At 38.4% G+C, this 12,746-nt stretch overlaps 1 protein-coding gene and 1 long non-coding RNA gene across 3 annotated transcripts in view; one reads left to right on the top strand and one right to left on the bottom strand.

The window, feature by feature from the left end:
- Positions 1 to 10,636, bottom strand: part of LOC135214020 (uncharacterized) — a 20,445-nt gene extending 9,809 nt beyond the window's left edge. Inside the window, exons 1-6 of one of the 2 annotated variants that reach the window (XM_064248131.1) lie at positions 10,119 to 10,636; positions 7,758 to 7,889; positions 7,141 to 7,301; positions 5,477 to 5,838; positions 5,019 to 5,130; positions 2,064 to 2,313 (exon numbers count right to left, since the gene is read on the bottom strand). In XM_064248131.1, the coding sequence (XP_064104201.1) occupies positions 2,064 to 2,313; positions 5,019 to 5,130; positions 5,477 to 5,838; positions 7,141 to 7,301; positions 7,758 to 7,885 (1,013 nt within the window). In that variant the 5' untranslated portion in view covers positions 7,886 to 7,889; positions 10,119 to 10,636. Of the gene's footprint in view, positions 1 to 2,063; positions 2,314 to 5,018; positions 5,131 to 5,476; positions 5,839 to 7,140; positions 7,302 to 7,691; positions 7,890 to 10,118 lie in introns of those variants that run through there. The other variant, XM_064248132.1, reaches the window with a different exon arrangement.
- LOC135213815 (uncharacterized) overlaps positions 1 to 12,746 on the top strand; it is a 196,001-nt gene that overhangs the window by 119,576 nt on the left and 63,679 nt on the right. The window lies entirely within an intron of this gene.

The raw sequence follows: 12,746 nt of genomic DNA, 5'->3' as shown, positions 1-12,746 counted from the left end.
CTAGCCTTATATTTCTGCTAAGAACCCAAAAGCGCTGATAAAAAAAAATTCGATAAGATGATTGCACAATCGCAAGTTAGGCCTCATGAGAAAATGTGATCAGCGAAATCTCGAAAACATCTGTTTGTTGATAAATTGGTGAGAGTTCGTGTACTGTACTATGCCCTCGTTGGCTTCTGATTAATCAGCTGGCTTTTGCTTCAAAAGTTTCCATCACTTACGAGGTTTGTGTAAAAAATAACTTTGCTGAGAGAGAGAGAGAGAGAGAGAGAGAGAGAGAGAGAGAGAGAGAGAGAGAGCGTATGCGTAGAAGCGCTGTTTATAAAATGACATAAGATCGAGCTCGACACTTGTATAAATTTTGGACAAGATCACGTTAATAATAGGATATCGAATAATTTGGATGTTTTATTCTGGTTCACTTCTAAAAGAAATTTCAGGTCATTCATCCCTTTCCATTTTTCCGAATGCCAGATGGTAAAGTAAGTTCTTTTATCAAAATGCCAGCCCTCGTTCATTTTTAATTGCTTATGTATTGTATCGCAAGGTCCAAAAACTGTATTCTTGAACTTGCCTTAAATGAAAGACTACTGACCTGCCAGCCGTACGATCAAACCATTCTTATAGGCTCCTTTTGTTTACATTTGGGAAAACTGAACGTACCGTACGGTGTATTTATAGCTGGTAGGGTAGGGGTCACTTAGTCGTTAGCTTTTCTTGACCGTGAAAGGTTCTCTTACTTCTTCTTGGCATTGCCACAAAGTGAAGTGTGGGCAGTCCCTGCTAAGTTCGTCTGAGTGGTATCGCGCAAGCTCCTTGTGTAAGTAAACAATTCTTTTGTTATTGTTCTACGAATCGGATGCAATATTAGTATTGCTAATACTTAGCGATTTTCTATAGTACATTTGCATCTTTATTCGCCGACCTTTATGATATTAGCAGTATTTCCCGGTCAGTGATTTATGAACTGGTTAGTTTTTATATTTTTTTCCCAGAAAGTTGGTGAATCTTCACATTGTATTTAACTATGTTTGTCGTGGATAGATGTACTTTTTTATTGAATTAAATTGTGAAATTGTTGGTTGTAGGAATTGTATTTAACTATGTTTGTCGTGGATAGATGTACTTTTTTATTGAATTAAATTGTGAAATTGTTGGTTGTAGGAATTTTGTTGGATGTTTTATCTGCTGGCCTGATCCGGGAGATAGTAGCTGTATTTTCTTGTAACCATTGCTGGTGTATCAGCAGAGTATTGAATATTGCTTGGATATACTACAAATCTCGAATGATATTTAATCTAACGAAGATATTTAGTTTTACGTCGTTTTTTCCTTGTTCAGGTGGTCTAGCTAAAGGCTCTATGCTTGACACCAAGCAGTGATAGAACCAGTTATTAATCAAACCACTTTTATACTTATAAATGCTGCTCAAGTAACATGAGTCCATGTTGGCATAAGGCCTACTCAATCTAACATTTGTGTGTCCGCTTTCCCGACGGTTATTTTACATGATAGGTTTTATATTGGGGAAATTCCATTTATCTGATTGAAACTACAGCAAGGAGCTGACGACTGTTATCAATATCTAGCGTGGGACTGAAACTTGTGGTAAGATTTTTTTTATCTTTACGACTTTTTTTTATGTGGGTGTTATCGATGCGCAGCTGCGCGAGTCAAAATTTTCTCGGTCACGTTAGTGTTGGATTTCAGATGAAGATTAATGTAATCATTTTATAAATGGAGCTTTTGAAGTCTAGACGAGGAGGTACGTCTCTCTCTCTCTCTCTCCTCTCTCTCTCTCTCGTCATTTACAGGCATAACGAGAGAACCGTGTTTTCTTCATCAGCCGGGGGACCCATTTAGTTGTCAGTCACAATTTATAAACTTCGCGAATAATTTGATCATATACCACACCCGCTTTTGAATAGACGAATCTCCAGTTTCAAAAAGATGTCTCAGAGTAGTTATCAAAGTCTCGCTCTTTAAGAATACGTAACCATAATGCTGAAGGATAAAAAAAAAAAAAAGCTTGCATAATAAACAAAAGAACGCTTCGGACTTACGCCTTTTTGTCGGCCCGATACCGAAGGGCCACGACTAAGCTCCCGAAGGAGTACCACACGGGATTGGACTTGGTGTCGACTCGCTCGCCATAGGACGATATGGCCTTCAGCGTGTAGGGACTCCTTATCTTGACGGGGGCGTTGCTCCCTTCGGTCGCGTATTCCCCCGCGTATTGCACGCCACCGTCGCTAGAAAATAGACTGCCGAAGGCTCCTCCTCTCCGCTGGGATTTCTCTCTGGGAGAAAATTCTGGAGGAGGAAGAATGATTTCTGCGAGTGGATAAGGAGTTCTCAGAGATGGAGAGTATTGCTGCAATTTAATTCATTATTATTTCAGAAGTTTTGGGGTGGAAGGAGGAAAGGTAAAAATACAAGAGGTGCTAGAAAGGGTTTGGGGAGAGGAGTGAAGGGATTTTAATCTCGTGTCCGTTTTCTGCACAACAATCTCACCCCTTCTGGAATCACCCACTGAAAACTGCTTAATTTTGAAAAAAAAAAATTATCACTAACTAGGCTGGGTGAAATTAGAGAGAAAATTGAAGGTTATAAAGCGTTTGGAAAACGAAGTACAACAAAAAGTCGAAATGCTGAGGTCGAACAAACTCTTATTTCCATCAGTATTAAGAATCTTAAGGTAATTACGGTTGTAACAAGGATGATAAGTTTCTTTAGTGGTAAGAATTTCGTCTCCGTGACTGTCCATATTCCGTCATCAGTCATTCCCGAAGTGAGTTTATCATGTAATGCGAGTTTATTGTTTTAAATAGTCAGTGAAGAATATAAGAGACGGTTTTTTTTTTTTCATTTTACACGGGATTGAAAGTAAAGTTTCCTATGAATTTTCGACGTCGATAACCTTTGTTTGTTTGAAACCAAATAAGGGCATTGTTCAGAACAAGGTCTCGTTAATGGATTTCTTTGGGAACATTGTTACCCTTTCCTCGGTTACTACTTGTTTTCATGATAACCCTCTCAATATTATGATCCCCTATATCATTAATCTTACCGTCGATGTCATTTATAGCTAAAAGCTCTCATGATCACTTAAGTATCCACAGTAGAATTCTAGGGTGCGTTCTGTTACGCGCAATATTCAATAAACCCGTTTGGGAGGAACCAAAAGAATGCCCCGTAAACATTATCGTTGTATGACGCAAGGTAAAGACCTTCGTCAGACAGTCAGGGGCTAGATATCCAAAATGGAAGATCATGTAGCAAAGACACGTCGTCATTTTTGTACTTGGGTAAAGGCTGCATTTGCGTATGTTTACATACGCATACGCGCACGCATCGCCTGCTGTATAGGACTAAAGGATTATTAGATATTTCCTTGGAATTTCTGGTGATATTTTATTCTCTCTCTCTCTCTCTCTCTCTCTCTCTCTCTCTCTCTCTCTATATATATATATATATATATATATATATATATATATATATATATATATATATATATATATATATATAAATGTGGGTGAAATATATTTTGTTAAAACAGAATTCCATCTAGTGAAAGGAGCCCATAAAAACGCCAAAATGTAGAAAGTAAATATTATATTTCAGAAATATAGTATTTATTTTCGAAAGCAAATTTCATCGCTGCTTTGTAAATCCTTCTCTGTGAATCCTCGGGTCAAAATGCAAATCCCAGTATTTTAACCCTTCGTAGAAAGTTCGGTGGTTCATTTCATTTACTGACGAGCCAGGCTATACGATGGATTAAATGTGGATTACTGGCCCTAAACTTTCTTTCTGTGTGACACCAGTTCATTGCTGTAGTGAAAATCGAATTCCTTTTAAATAACTCACTCCATCATTAATATTAAGAAATGTAAGACATTTTTGGTGAGACTATTTATGTTTATATTTATATATGTGTGTGTGTGTAAATACATTCTTCTGTTAAAACAAGATACGTCTCAAGTATAAAAAGTCCATTAAAACACCCTGGCTTAAAGCTAAGGGGACTATATTTCGGTGGACTGATTCTTACTCTTTATATGAATATTATTTATATATATATATATTATATATTATTATTATATAATATATAGATATATATATATATATATCCACTATATATACTAACTTATAGATATATATATTATTATATCTATATATATATATACAATATATATAATAATAATATTATTATATATATATATATAATTACAACAATATGTATGGGTGGGAATCAGTCCACCGAAATATAGTCCTTGGCTTTAAACCAGGTTGTTTTAATGGGCTTTTTATACTTGAGACGTATCTTGTTTTAACAGAAGAATGTATTTACACACACACACACACACATATAAATATAAACAAAAATAGTCTCACCAAAAATGTCTTACATTTCTTTAATATTAAAGATGGAGTGAATTATTTCAAAGGAATTCGATTTTCACTACAGCAATGAACTGGTGTCACACAGAAGAAAGTTTAGGGCCAGTAATCCACATTTAATCCATCGTATAGCCTGGCTCGTCAGTAAATGTAACGAATCACAGAACTACGAAGGGTTGAGATAGTGGGATTTGCATTTTGACCTGAGGATTCACAGAGAAGGATTTACAAAGCAGCGATGGAATTTCATTTCGAAAGTCGGAAATTTCTATATCCGAACTCCTCCGAGATGGGCAGCCTTTTACAGAAATGTATCTCGGTTGAATTTTAAAGAACTCTTTCAACGCCGAAAAAATGGTGGATGACTTAGGCTAAATTGCAATAACATCATTTTATGAAAATACTATCTATAGACGTTTTGCTTTTTCAAAACTCCAGTTATTAACCTTGATCTCGTTTCCAAGAAGAACCACCTCTAACCTTTTAAAGCTGTTATAAGGAATGCGAAATGTACTTTTACCTCTTTAAAGGTTTAATTGCCACTTAACGTACAATAAGGTTAAAAATTAGGCCTGGTATCATGGAAATTAAAAGAAATTCAGTACTCTGTTTACCTGTAACTTTGGAGATCGAAAAATGCGACGAAGTCGGCGAAGACTGGACAGGAGGCTTTGCAGCTTCTTCAGGAGACAAGAATTTCATAGGCCTACGGTGGCTGCGCTCCAGCTGAAAGGCAAAATAGACCTGAATCTCGGGGAGCATTATTTAGTCTGTATTTATTTTAATTGCGTTTAGATTCTCTTAGTGCTATTTTCGTGTCCAGTTTCAAAGAAATAAGTTTGCCTTCGTTATTCTATAATTCAGCTTCTGATGTGTATTTTGTAGGTACGTTGCAGTAGCCAATCAGGAATATTTTGAATTTTAGGCCTTGAATTTAAGACATGTTCACTTCTGTACGTACGTATGCGCACGTTAACAATTTTACAGCAGATTTCTCCGATCATTCAACTTTGCCCTTTTTTCAATTAACTGTTTACAAACAATAAAGGGAAAGTCCCTCGTCTTTCCTCACGTGGATGAGCGGCCTCTTTCCCCCGCGGGGGGAACAGGAACCTGGAAGATCAGGCAAAGAGACCGTCTCAGAGAGGCTGGCAAGAAGAGCATCGTATTGAGATGAGTTGGCGATGCTGGGGTTGCTCCCTGTACTCCCCAGGGTGTGGAGGCTGCCCTCGAAGCTCGTGTTGTTGCTGTTCGGGAGGGTGCCTGAGGTGCTGCTCGAAGCAGAAGGGTAGCCGCATTTCTTGCTTGTTGTGCTGGATGCTTCTTGGTAGCTGCCAGCAGCATCTTGGGAAGTGGTCTCCGCATCTTGGGAGATGCTCACACCATCGCAGGAATCTTCGGATTCCAGGTCAGGGCGGTGAATAGTCTCAGATTCTGAGGAAGAGAGCAGAAGAATCAAATTCTCTATGAGGGCAAGAACCCGTGCTGGCATGGGATCAGCTTTGTCAAAAAACGGTTTCTGTCTTCAGCTTAGGTAGTGGGGTATATTGTAAACTGACAGGATTACATAAAATGGTTATGGCTGGTAAACATGCGAGGAGCTTAAATTTCAAATAATAGCAATCAACATAAATTAGTGAAGGGAAAGGGGAGCTGATGAAATTAAATGAAAGGTAGAGGGCGAGACAATTTTACTATATCATGTGATAAAAGTCAGTGGTTTTCAGTCTGTTATTTTTTGAATTTTTAATGTGGTGCTTTATCCACAAAGCAGTCGGAATACTTTCTCTCCCATATGAAGTCACTAACTAACCCTAAAAGTATTATTACTGTTGTTGTTGTTATTACTTTTATTCAGCATGGGTAAACGTCTGTGCGGGGACAAGCCAAAGAGTTATAAAAGTTATGTTATAAAAGCTTCCTCATGGCACCCTTGCTAAGAAGCAGCCCGTTCATTTGGCAATGTCTTAAATGGTATAAGTGGCTTGGTGTGGTCCTCTGAATTTTTTTGTTAAAACCAGTCGAGACGTATAAACACAAGCTTCCACGGACGGAATACCCGGCATGAGAAAATATATTGTAACGGTAAACAAAAATATGAATATCCATGACTCTCTCTCTCTCTCTCTCCGGCCAAGCTTTGTAGTTCCCTTCCAGCTTCTGTTTTTCCTGATTGGCTTAACTTGTTTTCCTTGAAAGTGCTGTATGTTTATCGATTCCGTAGTCCCCGTAGGGGGGTAGAGCCGTCAGTACACTTTAGCGGTGCACTGTAGGTGTGCCTTAAGTTTCTTTGCAGCGTCCCTTCTGCCTCTAGCTGCAACCCCTTTCATTTCTTTTACTGTACCTCCATCCATTTTCCCTCTTCCATCTCGCTTCCCACCCTCTCCTAAACTTGTTTCATAGTACAACTGAGAGGTTTTCCTCCTATTACACCTTCCAAGCTCTTCTACTCTCAATTTCCCTTTCAGCGCTGAATGGCCTCGTATGTCCCAGTGCTTGCTTGGTCTTTGGCCTAAATTTGCATTTCATTCCATTCCATTCCAATCCGTATTTGTGAAGACCCACCCTTTCGTTACCATATTTCTGTTCCCTACAAAAGGGCATTCGGTTGCCTGGCACGTTGGCCTAAGCTTACTCTTTTTAGGGGCTGCTCTATGAGCGAGAGCCCGTGCTGGCATAAGGCCAGCTTAATCTCAAACAACAACAACAACCTTACTCTTCAGAATGCACACTCACCCGGTTGTATTTTAATCACCACAGTGGAGGGAACGACCACAGGGTGACCAAGATGGCGGCGGCCTCCTCTGCTGTGGACATACGAGACTTCCTCTGGTTCTTCTCTGTTGGTCATTCGAGCCTCATCATCTTCCTCCTCTGAATCGTCTGAGTAATTCGCTCTAAAGGGAAAAAGACAGCTTCACATTTTCTTATAGGGCATCTTATAAATATCTTCATGAGGAAAGTTGGAGACCTTTTAAGGAGACGTGTCCACTACATTCATAAACACACATTATATATAAGCAAATACCACAGGAAAATGATAGGCAGAAATCCAAGCGCTTATTTAATGATTTCAAATTCACGTGCATCTACTGTGATTTTTATCATTATATATATATATATATATATATATATATATATATATATATATATATATATATATATATATATATATATATACGTGTGTGTGTAAAGTATGAATCGTCCTGAAACTGTAAAGATCAGGAGAGAATCTTTTCCTCTGAATAAAGAAACCCAGCAACTCTCCATGTCAGAACCGTACTCACCTAATTTGAATGTTCCGTGCCGCAGTGATCAGAAGGGGTCAGAGCGGCCCACTTAGTGGCACTTACCTCGAAGAGACTGTCCTTCTCAGCCGGAGGTTGCGATGAACCGATTTCAGAGGCTGGTGCAGAGGCTCCACTCTTTGAAAAGGTCCTCGACCTCCGAGCCCCAGACACTCAGCGCACCATCCAAACATGGGTCTAAGGAGGAATCAGTGAGTAAGACGAGAGTGATTCAGAGCAATGGCTAGACCTTGGCTAGTGCAACAGCGCCTTTTGAATGAATAAATGGATGAATGATTAACTAGTCCTTGTGACCTTGTAGGAAATCGAATGAATGATTAATGAGGCACAGATAAAGCGAGCTTTGGCAACGGTTCCCCTGTGTTGGGAGAATCTACTCAACAGATAAGGAAGTTGTCGATATATTTAATGCTACGGCAAAAATCTCTAGTGTCGGTGTTGACAGATGGAAAGGAACTTATATATGAATGAAGTATTTGGTACCTAGATCATAGATAAATATGGAGACTAAAATTATTTCTAAAGAAAAGAAAACACATGATGAGTTACAGAGATAATTTAAGTTGCATGAACCAGAAAAGGCATTTTTAGTTTGAGCAGAAAATGTTTCCGTTATGAGGCCTAGATCATACAAAACCAGAGTGTTTACATAGCTGCTAACGCGCTTTAAGAGCCAGAATAACAGTCTAGCAATGTATTTTTTTATGATACTAATTCTTTCATTATCTCTTAATCTTTACATTATTATTTTAACAACCGATGTGCGATATTGCAATAAATGACCCTCTCTCACTCTCAGCAATCCACCTCCCTGCCCTCACAAAAAACAGAGATGAGTGATCGCTGGAATGTACGGTAATGGCTCCCAGTTTCAGGAGTTAATGGCCACTTTATAGTCCCGGCTGTAAGATTAAATTAGTCATGATCATGCGCTTTGCACCGCTATAGATGCCAACAACACAGGCCACCACCGGGCTGTGGCTGAAAGTTTCATGGCCCGTGACTGAGAATTTCATACAGCATTATACACTGTACCGAAAATTCGGCACATTTTTTACGTCTTTTTTTTTTCACGCAGTCGATTTTTTTTTCGCACGTATACACTTTTAGTTTTGCATTACGCACAAATCCATCTAATTAATTTTATTGCTAGATTCCCTATTTACCATTTGGGAGGAGATAATATGAAGACTCTCAGAATAAATGATTATTGTTTGCATTAAATTCCCTTTTTAAAAGGGTGCTCGCTATCCCTAAAAATGATATGCTTGAAGGGTGAGTGCTTTATAATAGATAAGAGCTCCTCACATAGATATTATCAAAAGTTTTTATTTAGCGCCTCAGTGGCGTGGTCGGTTTGGTCTTGGTGGCCGCGAGTTCGATTCTCGGGCATTCCATTGAGGAGTAAGAGATGTGTATTTCTGGTGATAGAAGTTCACTCTCGACATGATTCGGAAGTCACGTAAAGCCGTTGGATCCGTTGCTGAATAACCACTGGTTCCTTGCAACGTAAAAACACCATACAAACAAACAACAGTTTTTTTTAAGAGCACACATTATTATGGATGATCTAAAGAAAATCACCGAAGACTTTTTGTGAAGTTGATGGAGAACACTGAAGAAGTGTGTTAAGGACCCCATTCACTTAACAATTGTCTGTATCGTTCGCAAAAACATTGTGTATGGGCTTTTCTGAATGCAAAAGTGGGCGGAGTTTCGTGTCTGAACGATCTCCGCGGGAATCTGTCATGACCTTGCTGCTGGCTTGCGACTTACGTCTGTCATGCACAAGTCGTTCAATGTATGTGTCTATCTGCCGATATAACGCTATCATCACCGTCTCTTCTAGAGATGATGCCATGTCTTCCCGAGACAACATCTTTGTTCAGACTGAAATCGGTGCGGAGATCGTTCATACTGTCTGAATAGTGTGTGTGTCGATAACCACAAGCTTAGACCACAGGGCTTTTGCCTGCACCTGAGCAGTAGTACATATGCTATATAGAGCCATAGTGGTAACAATATCTGATTTCATTTTGGAACTGCTCTTTAAAACTAACCCTATACTCAACCCTTCCCTTTTGTTATCTTCCTTTGCGTAACATTTATTAGCTACGAACCCCGCTGCGCAAAAAAGATACGGACTGACATTTTTGTAACGGACAGTCTTACACACTTAATTGTAGGAATAATCAAAATTATGTAGACTGCGTTCTTAAGTCAAAGGTCATATCGACGAACTTGTTTGAAAATTATTTCTGTCGAGTTGAAACAAGAAGTGTTCAGTAACTTCTTTCAAAAACATATAGTATACAAATATTAAAAAGAAACAATAGACAAATCGCAAATATAAACAAATCAAACCTTGAAATTATATTCAAACGTAAGTTATTCACGAAATCATACCTTAGTAAGCCTTTTTGTACTGGTTCGTTATGGAGAATGATGGACTTTTTTTTAACGTTCTCAAACAGTGTGGCAAACACAGTCAAAGTGAAGTTTCTCTTCTCACGAAGACTTTACTCTTATGGCGAGTTTAGGACTATTGCTCCATTAACTCCAAGTCCAATTTGACCTCCGTCTCCACTCTTTGATACATTGACGAAAGTGTGAATTAGTTCGACTTCCCAAGGCGATAAGATCAGTGATCTTATCGCCTTCTAAGACCTTCCTTTAGTCTTATCAGATTTAACCTTAAAATATTTGGTGTTGGGCCGAGTCTAATGTATGTATGTATGTCCTCCAAACGCCCTCTTGTGCATCAAGATTCGGTCGTTATCACCTCATTCAACCTGTAACGAGAGTTGCCTGATTCATAAACGGGATACCAAGTGAGTTGAGATGAAATGCTAACACTATAATTCAAAGGGAAACCAGGAACAATAACGTCTCCTTATTGTGTTGAAGCTCAAGAGCTGATTTCTTTCGTAGGGTTTGTTAAATGATGATCCTGATGGTGGGGAACGTTTGTCAGACGTTTCTGTCCCATTTATGAATTTTACTACTTTCACGTTTTGGCACTAATTGATCTGAGCTGACTTTTTTAATTAAGCTCCAAGTTATTGCGTTTGAATTCTTACTGACCATGACTGGATTGTAATATGACATATATATATCATTATTCTTTCTCTTGATCCCAATTCCATCTTTTGCCTACTTACCTCCTTGCTGATACTGATGGACAAGGAGTGTGTATGAGAGGAAGCTGACCTTGTCATGGTGTGTTTCTCACACTTGCTTTCTTGAACATTGATTTGGCAATTATCACAATTGAACAAGTTTGAGAGAGAGAGAGAGAGAGAGAGAGAGAGAGAGAGAGAGAGAGAGAGAGAGAGAGAGAGAGAGAGAGAGAGAGTTAAAGGTAATATGTAATTATCTCAAATGTTTTATTATAATTTTTATTATCATACCTTATCCCACGGCATTAACAACAAATAAAGACCTGTGGGATATGCTGTTAACCTTCTGCCAGCACGGATTCTTCCCCCCCCCCCCCAAGTCTCTTTTAATTTTTTATTGCACAGTGTTAGCATTCCTTGCAAAGTGTGAGCCTTCCAAGATTATATTATCGTAGAAATTCGAAACGGTATTTAAAATGCAACTGGGGAAACTTGCAAACTCTGGTTCCCCTGCTTAAAGAAAATGCATATGATTGTTAAAATTCTATAGAAAACGTCTACTATCAAAGAATACCGGCTCAGATCTGCCTTTTTCTCTCCTATTTATCATGGCCGAGAACGAGTTCGAGTGATTGACGAATAAGTGTGGTGAAACCGGTTTCAAGAACCGAGATAACGGAGGTACCTACCTGATCGTCATGTTTCATAATCATGTCAGTTTACTAAACAATTGCTTGGAAACTCCATTTATACTTAATAGGTGTACGGGTTTTAGAAGGTACTGTGTTAAGTTACGTTGTTTAAAAAGAATGAATGAAAAGAAGCAAGAGATGGGACCTGTGTGAATATCTCACGTGGCTTACCGGTGCTTAGCAACACAAGTAATGAAAGAATGAATGTCTGCCGTCGGGCCACAAACAGGCAGTGGCCACTGGCCACTTGCCAGAGAGCTGAGTGTCTCTATAGTATGAAAGAGAGAGAGAGAGAGAGAAACTGTTGACTCCGTTATATATGTAGGTAGCAACATTCTCTGACACTGCCAAGTACCGATACTATTCTAAATATAAACAGTCTGGAGTTATTTACGGTATGCATAATCTCACATGAAAGTCCGCATTGCGAAAATATCCCAACTTGTAAGTCTAGAACTGTTGTGGCTTCGTGTGATGAATGATACACAGTGGTGCCATGCATGAGCACCATCCATATCAGAATATCAAGGTCGTATGTTATTATTGTTTCAGGAGAAAGAGATAGTGTTACACGTAGTTAATTTCTATGTATTGACTGCTGCATTAACTGCTGTGGCATTATTTTACAACATTAATTTTGATTTATTTGAGTGTTTGTTTAAAAACAGTGTTGCTTTTCGTCGGCTTCATCATCGTATTCATCGCTGCCATGACTTTTGTATTTTTTAAACTCGATCTTTCTTCAATTAATCGACCATGTTAATATCGATATTCGTAAATTTTTGGCAGGCTCTCCATATGGATGGGAGGTTATATAACATTTTACAAGAGTTTAAATTTATTTTGTTCCAATATTTTCGAGGCGTTGTTGGGATGGCTTGAACTGAAAATAGAATTTCTCTAAGTTGAAAGATATTTGGCATACGTACATTGCATGATGACCGTTAATGACACTGATATCATATTAAAATGATCTTACATAATATAATTCGCCAGACCTTTTAGTGAACATTTTATTTATCATTTCCGAACCATTTTTTCAGCCTTTCGTTCAATGTTTGGGGAAAGTTTCCAATTACGACATATTGTATCAGTACTGATTAGCTGTCAAAAGTATATTTTGGTATATATCATATAATTATAGGTGAAATATTTAAATTCTGACATTTTTACTTAACTCGATAAGCGTATAGGTATATGAATAGTTGAAAATAAAACAGTTT

Source organism: Macrobrachium nipponense, chromosome 43 (genome assembly GCF_015104395.2).
Source record: "Macrobrachium nipponense isolate FS-2020 chromosome 43, ASM1510439v2, whole genome shotgun sequence".
In the NCBI taxonomy this organism is placed as follows: Eukaryota; Metazoa; Arthropoda; class Malacostraca; order Decapoda; family Palaemonidae; genus Macrobrachium; species Macrobrachium nipponense.
This window is presented reverse-complemented; position numbering and strand designations above follow the sequence as displayed.